The sequence below is a fragment of the Papilio machaon genome, chromosome 14 (assembly GCF_912999745.1).
Source record: "Papilio machaon chromosome 14, ilPapMach1.1, whole genome shotgun sequence".
In the NCBI taxonomy this organism is placed as follows: Eukaryota; Metazoa; Arthropoda; class Insecta; order Lepidoptera; family Papilionidae; genus Papilio; species Papilio machaon.
The window spans coordinates 474,258-486,418 of record NC_059999.1 but is presented as its reverse complement, the minus strand read 5'-3'; the positions used below and the strand labels follow the sequence as shown (position 1 = coordinate 486,418).

General features: G+C 37.0%; 1 protein-coding gene across 1 annotated transcript; it reads right to left on the bottom strand.

Moving 5' to 3' along the window:
• Positions 1-1,509: 1,509 nt before the first annotated feature.
• On the bottom strand, positions 1,510-6,057 carry LOC106711347. Its single transcript, XM_014503650.2, has one exon. It carries the CDS (start codon positions 6,055-6,057, stop codon positions 1,510-1,512), a length of 4,548 nt encoding a protein of 1,515 aa, XP_014359136.2.
• Between the last annotated feature and the right edge of the window lie 6,104 nt (positions 6,058-12,161).

Sequence of the window (12,161 nt, the reverse complement as noted above, 5' to 3'; positions counted from 1 at the left end):
ATTTCAAACAAAATGCACTCAAAAGTAACATAAAAATAAATTCAAACAAAATGCATTCAAAAGTACCATAAAAAACAATCTCAAACAAAATACACTAAAAAGAAACAAAATAATGTCATGAAAACTTCTTTCTTTCTTTCTTCTCTCTTTCAAAAACCCTCTAAACTCTAAAGAAAGTTCTCTTCTTTCTTGTAACATGTCTATATTGTATAATTATAATTATTGTTATTTCGCAGTCGGTGTCGGCCGAAGTAAATAGGTGACATTTTATATTTGAGATGTATTAGACATACTTACGTTTATGTCCCTACTTAGGCCGAAACCGACTCCAAAATAACAATAATTATACAATATAGACATGTTACAAGAAAGAAGAGAACTTTCTTTAGAGTTTAGAGACACCCAAAATACGCGCTTGTCGTGGAGTTGCGGAAAACTGAGCCCCTACTACTAACTACTAGAGTTTAGAGAGTTTTCATGACATTATTTTGTTTCTTTTTAGTGCATTTTGTTTGAATTTATTTTTATGTTACTTTTGAGTGCATTTTGTTTAAAATTGGTTTTTTTAGGTTACTTTTGAGTGCATTTTGTTTGAAATTGGTTTTTTTAGGTTACTTTTGAGTGCATTTTGTTTGCGATTGTTTTTTTTGAAGTCGGCTATTTTTTTTTCTTAAAATTTTTGTTTTATTTCACAATTTTTAGTGAATTTGAAGTTCAATTACAAATTTCCTTAATATATATAAAGACATAAATAAGACAAATAAAGAAAAGGACTTTCCTATTTGATATGTGTGTACTTCAATTCAAAAACTAATTTAGAATGCAGCAGATAACCACTTATCCTTTAAACAATGAAATAATTATCAAAATCGGTATACAAATTGAAAATTACCGAACTAATACATCGTAGCGTGCCTTTAATTTTGTCCAGCCGCGCGCCGCACTAGCATTTTTCGAATGCGCGTTGTACAAGAACCCAAAAAAGCCCCGAAATGATACAAAAAAGGTCGGGTGTAATAGTCGTTTAATTAGGATTAGCCGCAAGCACGTATAAACAATTAAATCAAACGCTTGCGTGAATTTATATCGTACAGCGCCATCTAGTGTCTTTAGAACAAAAACTGTACGTTAACAACTTTCGCGTTTTTACGCCTGAACATACCGCCCACCATGGACAGAATGTCCATCACAAACAAATACAAATTTGAGTAATATTACAAACTTGGCGGCAGTTGCACAAGCTCCTTGACTGAGAGCACAATAATCAAACCGTCAACAGCAACTGTCCGCCCACCATGCTAGGATAAACAAGAAATTACAGAAAGTTTAACTAATCACTAAATGACAAAAAATTGTATGGTAAGACAACTATATGGCGTTATTACATAATGTAACGCGAATCAAAATTAAACAAAAAGTAAGAAACACATATAAAATTACTTATAACTATTTTACAATGATAGCAATTATGCTAGTGGACTGTATATACACTTAATTAAATTCTAATCTCTAAGAGACCGGTAACACAACTAACTTGGACAATGGTCGCTTTATTATGCTGCCCTTGCATCGCACACTGACAACCCTCGTAAGGTTGTCCAAACCAGTATGCTTTTCAGTAATGACTCCAAAAAGCCACTTGGCCGGTGGGAGATCAACTTCACGAAGAAGTACAACATCGCCTATTTTAGGTTCCGCGACCTGGTCCTTCCATTTATAGCGATGCTGCAACTGAGCGAGATATTCGTCAGACCATTTACGCCAAAATTCTTGCAGCATGCGCTGCGTAAGTTGCCATCTTTTAAGTGAGGTGATATTGAAGTCCTTATAATCTCTATCAGGGACAACCACTAGTGGTCCCCCTACCAAAAAATGACCAGGGGTCAAAGGAAAGGGATCGTCCGGATATGTTGGTAGCTGTGACATAGGTCTTGAATTTAAACAGGCTTCGATCTGCGCCAGTAATGTGGTGATTTCTTCAAACGTTAATGTACTGTTGCCCATTATTCTACGGAGATGGTGTTTGGTGGACTTCACTCCTGCCTCCCACAATCCTCCAAAATTCGGAGAATGTGGAGGGATGAAGTGCCACTCTGTACTATTTGTGGCACACCACTCGGCGATTTCACGTGCCATGGCAGACGTTTCTGCGTTGAACAAAATCTTCAACTCCTTCGCGCTACCAACAAAAGTGGTACCGTTGTCGCTCCAGATCTCTGCGACATGTCCTCGCCTGGCTACAAAGCGTTTAAATGCTGCTAAAAAGCCTTGAGTAGTCATGTCGCTAACGACTTCAAGGTGGACGGCCTTTGTAGCCATGCAGACAAACAAGCATATATAGCCCTTTGTGGAGTGATATCCACGACCCTTGGTAGGACGAATATTAATGGGACCAGCATAGTCCACTCCACTACGTAGAAAAGGACGACTAGGGGTAACTCTCGCCTCTGGTAATTGGCCCATCATTTGCTGTCTACACTTTGCGGAATGACGAACACAAACTACGCACTTCCAGACGTGCTGTCGAATAAGACCTTTTGCATTGATGATCCAATATTTGGATCTGAGATAGTTGGCCATCAATTGTGGGCCACCATGCAACGTTTTCCGATGTGCATCGTCTATTAATAAACTTGTTAAATGCGAGCCATGAGGAATCAATATGGGATGCTTCATGTCATTTTCCAGTGCAGCCATCTGCAAACGACCACCGACTCTCAAGATGTCTTCGGAATCAAGAAACGGATTCAACGAGGTAAGTCTACTTTTTTTGTTCACCTTGCCATGCTTCTTTAGATTATCCATCTCTTCCTGGAAATAATGCCGTTGACACATTTTAATGCAGGTTTTCAAAGCTTGTCCCAGTTCCTCTGCTTTCAAAGTACCCGTTGATTTTGGAGACAAAAACCTTCTACAGTAAGCTACGACTCTGGTAAGTCGCATTAACGACGAATACTTGGTAAGTATGCTACTCTCTTCTGTGGTGCTTGTAGCGGTGTGACATTTTAACTTTCTCTCTTCGACTGTAGTATCCATAATCTCTTTTTTATATTCGATGTTTTTCCTTTTCAGGAATGTCGGACCCTGCTTCCATATCTGATTATTGGCGCATTCCGATGGTTTTACGCCTCTGGACGCGCAGTCGGCAGGATTCTGCTTCGTCGATACGTGAGACCACTGACTTCCATCCAAGACGGTGAGCACTTCCGACACTCTATTTGCTATGAAAGTTTTCCAACGACTAGGGTGGCTCCTGAGCCAAGCCAATACTACCGAGGAGTCAGTCCAAGCATGGATGTTTTGCTTGGATATTCCGAGAACTGTGGATACTTCCTTTAACAGCTTGGCGAGCAATACTGCTCCGCAAAGCTCGAGTCTCGGAATTGACACCTGCTTGACGGGTGCCACTTTAGTCTTAGATGTGATAAGGTTGACATGAATGGACCCGTCTCTATCGATAATGCGAGTATACACTACGGCTGCATACGCAACATTGGATGCATCGGCGAAGCCATGCAGCTCTACCACGCAGTCATCACTGGCTGCATGAATCCAACGAGGGAGACGGAAGTGGGTAAGTTGCTTCAATTCTTCTCTATACTCAAGCCAGTCCTTCAACAATGGTGAGGGTAGTTCCTGATCCCACTCGATGCCCGACAACCATAGTTTTTGTATCAATACCTTGGCCGTTATTATGGCTGGAGCTATCCATCCGAGTGGGTCAAACAATTTCGCGATATCCGAAATAACTCTGCGTTTAGTTACAGGTGTTTCTAAAGGAGGAAGATTCACGGTGTATTCGAATTCGTCGGACCTCCTATTCCAGGTAAGTCCTAAAATTTTGCTAACGGCGTCTGTTTTAAGTTCCAGGTGTTCTCCGGTTGCTTGTCTGTGGTCTTCCTGTATGTGATCTGACAATTCGGAACTATTGGTGGACCATCGCTGAAGCTCGAAGCCTCCACGACCAAGTAACTCCTTCATTTCGTGATAGATTTGAATACCTTCTCCAACGTTCTGGCATCCTGTCATTAAATCGTCGACATAGAAGTCCTTCAATACACGATTCGATGCTAGAGGAAAATCAGTTCCCTCATCGTGTGCAATCTGCTGCAAAGATTTCACTGCTAAGTATGGTGCCGATGATGTGCCGAAGGTCACACGGAGTAGACGGAAATGCTGCAACTCGTCTTCTGGATTTTCGCGCCATATGATTCGTTGAAAATCAACATCCGTCTCAGACACCTTGACTTGTCTGTACATCTTAACGATGTCTGCAACGAGGCATATTGGAAACTGACGCCAATTCATCAGGATGTGACGCAACTCTGGTTGGAGAGCTGGACCGACCAAAAGATCCTGATTCAACGACGCTCCATTTGTTCCCGGACATGATGCATCGAAAACAACTCTCACCTTGGTGGTAAGCTTGTCATTTCGCACTACTGCGTGATGTGGTAAATACACCGCATCAGTCGTTTCTTTATCATCGACCTTCTCCATGTGGCCAAGGTCCAAGTATTCATTGATGACCTTGACATATTCTTTCTTCATCTCAGGGTCTCGTAAAAACCGCTTTTCTAAAATAAGAAACCTTTTCTGGGCAATTTGTTTCGAGTCACCATATTTGCATTTTGGATCCGGTGTGCGAAAGGGCAACCTAACCACGTAACGACCAGATTCGTCTCTACGCGTCGTTTCCGTGAACAATCTTTCACACAACTGCTCTTCTTCCGTCAGATATGTTTTCTCAACATCATAATGGTCGGACTCCAACTCCCAGAACTTCCGTAAGAGCTCACTCTCGTTTGAATGAGCTGAGTGCAAGCTAACAATAACGTTGTGACATGTTTCCGATTGGCTGCCTCCTTCTTCAACTTCACCAGAAAGGATCCAACCAAATCTAGTATTCTGTGCAAGAGGGTAGCCCGGCGGACCCCTAATCAACCCTTGCAACAGAATTTGGCTGTAGACTTCGGCACCTAACAGAACATCGATTTTGTTGGGTGTGCCAAACGAAGGGTCAGCTAAAACCTCACAAGATAATGAAGGCAACATCGGGACGACAATCTTCCTATCAGGCAAGAGAGACGTCACTTTGTTCATAACATACGCCTTGACAGAGATGACAAAACTGGGGTCGTGACGGGACTGAATTTTCATGGTAACCATGAACTTACAGGCCAATGACGCTTGGGGGTCACCGCCCAGACCTGAGATTACAGTTTTGATGGGATGTCTTTTTAATCCCAATAACTGGACCGCGGACTCCGTAATGAACGAAGCCTGAGACCCCTGGTCTAACAGGGATCTTAAACAAATCAAAGATCCAGTTCTCGCCTCTACATCAATCAAGGCCGTGGCCAAGAGTACGTGTGTACTAGCCTTGGCGAAACACGTCATAGCTCGTGTGGACTCACCCGCTGAAGATGAAGCTGCTTCTGACGCAACAACATCGCTACTAATGGACTGACCTGGATTACTATCATCAGTTTTCGGGGTACTTTTAGGGTGAAGAAGCGTATGATGTCTTCTTCGACAAAGATGACACCTTGTAGATTGCCGGCAGGTATACATGGAGTGGCCTGCGCTCAAACAATTAAAACACAGCCTACTGGTTTGGACAAACTTACGTCGATTTTCTACATCTTCCTGGGCAAACTTTTTACAATTACATAACTTGTGTCCTTTATCAGTACAAAAAACACAACTGATATTATGAGTGGTGGTTACATGTAATGCCGTAGCATTTTTTGGCTTAGTGTTACCTTGCTTATTTACATTATTTGAACCTAGGCATTCTAATGCCCTAAACCTATTTTCTAAGAAAGTTTTAAATTGACTCAGTTCTGGTAATTTATTTGAACAATCGTTAATTAAATTTTCCCACAATTTCCGTGACTCTGGATCAAGTTTTTGGCTGACAATATAAATAACAAGTATGTCCCATGAACCAACGTCAACCCCTAAGTTTTCAAGTGCATGTAAACATTCGTTCGTTGTGTCAAGTAATTCTTTAACGGCACTTGAAGACTCCACGGTGATGTTCCTTTGGTTCATGAATCTTTTTAAAATACAATTGGCCAAAAACTTTTTATTGTTATATCTACTCTCCAATTGGGCCCAACAGGTAGTATAATTATCGGCCGTGATGGGTATATGTCGTAACAATTGCTCAGCTTCTCCTTGCAAATGGCTCTTAAGATAATGGAGTCGTTGTACATCGTCTAAACTTGGGTTATTGTGAACGAGAGACACAAACAGGTCTCTAAAACTAGTCCACTCCACATACTTGCCGGAAAAAGTTGGGATGTCTATCTTCGGTAGGCGTACACAGGGACCTTTGGATTCGCTATTTGAAGATTGCGTTATCGGCGCAGTCGCCCGCAATTTCACCAAGGCTCCTTTTAATTTCGATTTAAATTCAATATAAATCTCCTCAACTTCATCGAAGCGATCTGATTTATAATAATCAGAGGATTCAAACTCTGTGCCTTCCGATTCAAAAATCATCCTCTGATGACCCTCCTTAAACGATGTCCAACACTCCTCCAAATTATCCAAACGCGTTTCGACATTTGACAATGTTATCTTGTCCTTTGACTGTTTGCCAAAATTTATTTTGTTTTTAATTATTCTGTTTTTAATATCCTCCTGATACTTAAGCAAACGATCCATATTTAAAATTATAAATAAGAAGGATACTTTAACACAAGACACTGATACTAAACACGCAACAAATAAAAAAACAAACAATAAAATAAAACGATCAAATCAATTAATAAGATACAAGGTAAGTAGAAAACACCAGTCCAAAGTTGAATGCAAAAGTTTTACAAGTGTATTAATTATTCGAAATACTACAAGTGTAAGGGATTCGATATTAAATTTTACTAAGTCCAAATTACAAAAATTTTCTAAGTCCCCTATTCTGTAAAATAATCTAAGTCCGGTATTCAGTGAAATTTTTCTAAGTCTTTAAGACAACAATTCGCTATAAAATCGGGCATGGATTCCCCGTCTGAACACTTTTTCTTAAATTATTCTAAGTCCTAATCTACACTTGTAATATTTTTGCATGCATTAACTATTCTTATCTAAATAAACTAAGTAAAGTTCTTCTAAGCAATAAGGTTCAAATTGTTCACTTCTCAATTAAAATATATAAAGTACTTACAGTTTGCATCGTAACACACACACTCACACTATGACACTTCACTGATGTCCCGTCGCAGGAAAAGGCGGATGAGGAGGTGCTCCCCCCGCTGCTAGAGTTGAACTGCTTTGGTGGTGTTAGTGCGGTCTCTCCGCACTAACTGCTGCCCGGACTGTGACACTCACTGACGTCTTCTTCAGAACACACACGAATCAAATCCGTGCCAGCTATGTTTTATGTGGCAATATCGACGTGACCACTTGCTCAAGTAAGCACCCAAGGTGCGTGGAACTGTACATGTATACTGCCAACGTCCAAGATGCCAATATCCGGCTCGAAGGACCATGTACAAGAACCCAAAAAAGCCCCGAAATTATACAAAAAAGGTCGGGTGTAATAGTCGTTTAATTAGGATTAGCCGCAAGCACGTATAAACAATTAAATCAAACGCTTGCGTGAATTTATATCGTACAGCGCCATCTAGTGTCTTTAGAACAAAAACTGTACGTTAACAACTTTCGCGTTTTTACGCCTGAACACGCGTAGTTTTTAATTATTTAATATCTCCCAAACTATTGATCAGAATTACATAGTTTAAAGGCTAATGTAATCTGCATTTAATACTCTAGCCATAAAACATATTTATTTGGCTAAGGATTCATATCGAATATAATATAATAGCGCCGTAAGCTTACGACGCTGTTTTTCGTGTGCATTTTAATCGAAGTTTGTTCACAATAACATGGTTTTTGTGAGACATCCATAGATGATAGATATATGCCACCGAAGACTTTTATTTAGCAAATTTAAGGATCTATAATTACTCCATACATCATTTTTATGTAAGTCATATAGTGTGACCTACGTAAGCCCAGAAAGCAAAATTGTGCATTTCGTGTAGCATTTTTCGTTTCCGCGTAATTTTATTCTTACGATATCTCCTAAACTATTAGACAGAATGATATAGTTTCAATTGCAAATATAATCTACATTAAATTCTCTTGATAATGAACATGTTTAGTTACATAAGGGTTACTACTGAACTCGAATAATAGCGTCAGAAATAGGGCATGAATTTAATTGATGTTTCTGAAGAAAAAAATGGTTATTGTGAGAAAACTATAAAAGATAGATATATGCTATCGCGGACTTTTATTTAGCACATTTAAAGAGCTTCAATTCGCCATACATCATTTTTATGTAGGTCCTATAGTTTAGCCTACGTAAGCGCTGAAAGCAAAAATGTCCCTAATGTTCGCAACAAATTTTGAAGCTATATTCAAAATCTACTAGTCTTCTAGTCATTTAAAAAAAAAAAAAATGGGACCCACCTGCAAGCACTTCCTTTCGATTAAAATATTTTTCATCAAAATCGGACCACCAGGGGCGGAGTTTCGCGGTAACACACATAAAAAAAAATACAGTCGAATTGATAACCTCCTTCTTTTTGAAGTCGGCTAAAAAATAATAATTGTTAATTGATTTAGTTGTTAGTAGAATTGTTCTTTTTCTGCCCGAGGTGACTTTCGACTAGCGAAAGTTGGCGGTCACTATTTTTTTTTATATTTATCTTTGACTCTTGTGGCCATTTTAGAGATGGACGCTCAACAATATTTTATGGTTTAACAGGAAAAAAAATTTTCGTATGCATTGCTTGTTTCTCCGATACATGTTTTGACTACTTGGTCGCTTTTTCAGTGTTCAATTAGTCATGTACCCAAGGATATTTGATATTCTGACTCATGAGTTGTATTTTAAGCTTTTTTCGTCTGACTTAAACAGAAATTAATGGTAAAAGAAAATTACATGTCTCCATTTACAGTATTTAGTGAATCAAGACTTGAAAATTGTCTAAGTAAAAGACAGGACGCTAAGATACAGAAGCTAATTTGTGAAGTAACAAACTAGACTTGATTTATTTGCGGTCAACACTGACAGAGAACTGCGAAATGAACGGAGTATACTTTCCTAATTGGGGGGAATTATAATGTTATTACCCTCTATATTATTATTTTTAGAAGTAATTTAGTTGAATATAATGTGATAAAAATATCGTTACTAACTAAAGGCTGTGTTATATTTTAGTTGAGTTCTGATTTTTTATTGTATTTTCAAAATTACTATACGAATTTTGATATAATGCCAAATATGTTAATTACATTTTTTTGAATGTTAATTGGAAAACAAAAAAATTTTTATTAATTTTTTTGTGTAATATTTTATTGTGGGATTTCACAAAATCTCACAATCTCTACAAAAAAAATCTAATATATTTTTATATTCATTTGAAATATCTTATCTTTTGTAAAAAATGTAGATTCGTTTTACTGTACTTACACTATATTAGTAGAACATTTTTGTAAATAAAGATTTGTTCTTTTTTTTAAAAAAAATCCATGTTTTATTTCGTAGCTCGTGAGCGAAGGGCTGGAGCAGTAAAGTTGTAACAAATGACCTATAAAGCTGTGCCTGATGAGTTTTCTTTGTAAACTATTAGCTCGTTTCTCCCACATTTTTGTTCTGTAAAAAAAAGTAAATTTAAATTCGTAATAAATTAAATTACTATTGATTCTACATTAATATGTATTATCATAGTCATATTTATTTTAATAACTGGTGATAAAATCAGAAAATTTCTTTGTTGCATTTACCAAATTAAAAAAAAAACATATAACAATATCTCTTTGCTTAAAGTCATCCAAATGTATCCTATTGCATTTTAAAATAAACTTTTGACATTAGGAAATCGTTGTTTTAATTTTTTTCAAGCGAAAATGCTAGAATTTAAGGTTAGTTGGAATTTAATAAAGACTATATAAATTCTAGTCGTTATATTACTCCTTAATATAAATTCTTGTTTGTTTAATAAATCTTATAAGCATCGTATGAGATTAAATCCATATTCTAAGTAATAACACTATATAAATTTGGGGGCCATTTAATTTCGTCTAAATTGATAGGCTAGAGCCTGGAGTGGCTGCATCAATTTAATGCTTTAGACTTACGAAGAGGCGTGCCCTAGTTAAGGTTTATGTTCCAACGCTTCAAATGCCGATGAAATGTTTTCAAATGATCTACAGTTTTAAAATATTTGGAAAATTTCGTCATAAATTGTAACTTCAATCTCAAAAAAAAAAAAAAAACTCTGTCTTTTGACGTCAATTACACAGTTGAATGTCTTTTAAAAACAACTGAACGATACATTGAAATACAATTTTTTTCTTTCTTTTCAACGATTTATGGCTTTAAAATTGCATTCTGTAAAAGCCAAAAAATGGCTAACAATATTTATGGTTTGATGTTTTGAAACTTAAATACATCCAGATTGAACAAATATTTCAGATTAATATTTCAACTGACAACCGTCCGGTTTTCATTTATAAAATGTAATATAAAAAGTTTTTGTACTGTAAGTACAACAGTTCCATACAACAGCGTACGTCCGCGCACATATTTGATTTCTCCGGGGTCCGCGCTGTTGACGGCGAAAACCCGACGGGTATTTGTTGAAATATGATAATTCTGTTCAAATGACCTTAAATAATGTGTACGAAGTAATGTAGATAGTTTATTTAAATTAAAATATAAGCAGAAATGTAGTATTCAAGATACAAAACAACTTTACAAAAGCTATCTGTCTTTTAAGTGAGTATGAGAAGTATAAATATTTTGTTTCGGAAGTTTTTCTGCCTTAGAAACTTCATTAAGAAAAATATTGATTTATCTTTTCCGTTTATTTCATTTTGTTTCATTTTCAAATTAACTATATCTAATTATACGTTTAACTTTCACACTTACCATGGGTTTTTGAGACGAAAATCTCAAAACTCAAAACTTTGAGAAAACTGAGATGACTATATGTTTTCAACAAAGTTTTAGGTCTAAAGGAGTTACAGTAAGTGAATATTTAAAAATCAATAATAGTTTAGTTTCTGAGTGCGATACTAAATTCGTATAATAATAGAAAGGTGTGTTGATAATAAGCGTTTGTTACAAAGCTAAAAGGACTAAGCGAGCTTAAAGCTTACGTCCCGGGAATTACGTGCGGCACGCGAGGCATCGCAGCGAAACCTCCTCGCTAAGGCTTCATCGGGAAATTGGTTATATACGGTTTAATCTACACATTACACGATATAAACGGTTATCGCAGAAAAAGGTATAAATTTCAAATAGAGTTCTACGTGGTATATGATATAGGCTAGACTCGTAAGGCTTTAGGTTTATCGGATATTTTGGATCGAATAATTGTATATTTCATCATCAAATTCAATTAAACTATCGACGACATTTTTGATTTTTAAAATGAGAATTTAATTTCATCTCCTGCTCTTATCATGTTTTTAATTTTGAAGTATAAAATGTTATAGTCATTCAGTCGCCATCGAGGGGCTCGCAGACTACACAAGTTAGGGGTGACTAGGCTCTAGTCAGCAGTTTTTAAATAGTCAATAAATAAGGTCGGTCATCGACCGTTCCTATTTGCGCATAATGCAAGCTCATACAAAACACATACATATTATAAAATTTCAAATTGTAAAACCAAATTTTGTTTGATATAAAATTATTACCAAGATTTTAAATCTACTTCCGATCGAACCGTATATCTGTCCAGTTTCTGATAAACGACTTTACAGAAGCTTGCAAAGTTACACAACTTTGTAAGGAAACTCATCAGTTCACAAAACAAAAGAGAATTTCATAGAACTTTCATCATCTTATCTAAAAAATTCTCGTGTCACAATGTTCGTTCCCGTACTCCTCCGAAACGGCTTGACCGATGAAATTTTGTGAGCATATTCAGTAGGTCTGAGAATCGGCCAACATCTATTTATACCCCTATTAAGTTTTTTTAACTGCGCGCGGACGGAGTCGCGGGTGACAGCTAGTAAGAGTTACAATATAGCAACAATGGTTGTTGCTATGACATGTTTTCGACCTAAATGTAGTAAATTACGTATGGGTAGGAAATAAATGTCCTCGTCTGTACCATAAACCAGGATTCCAATAA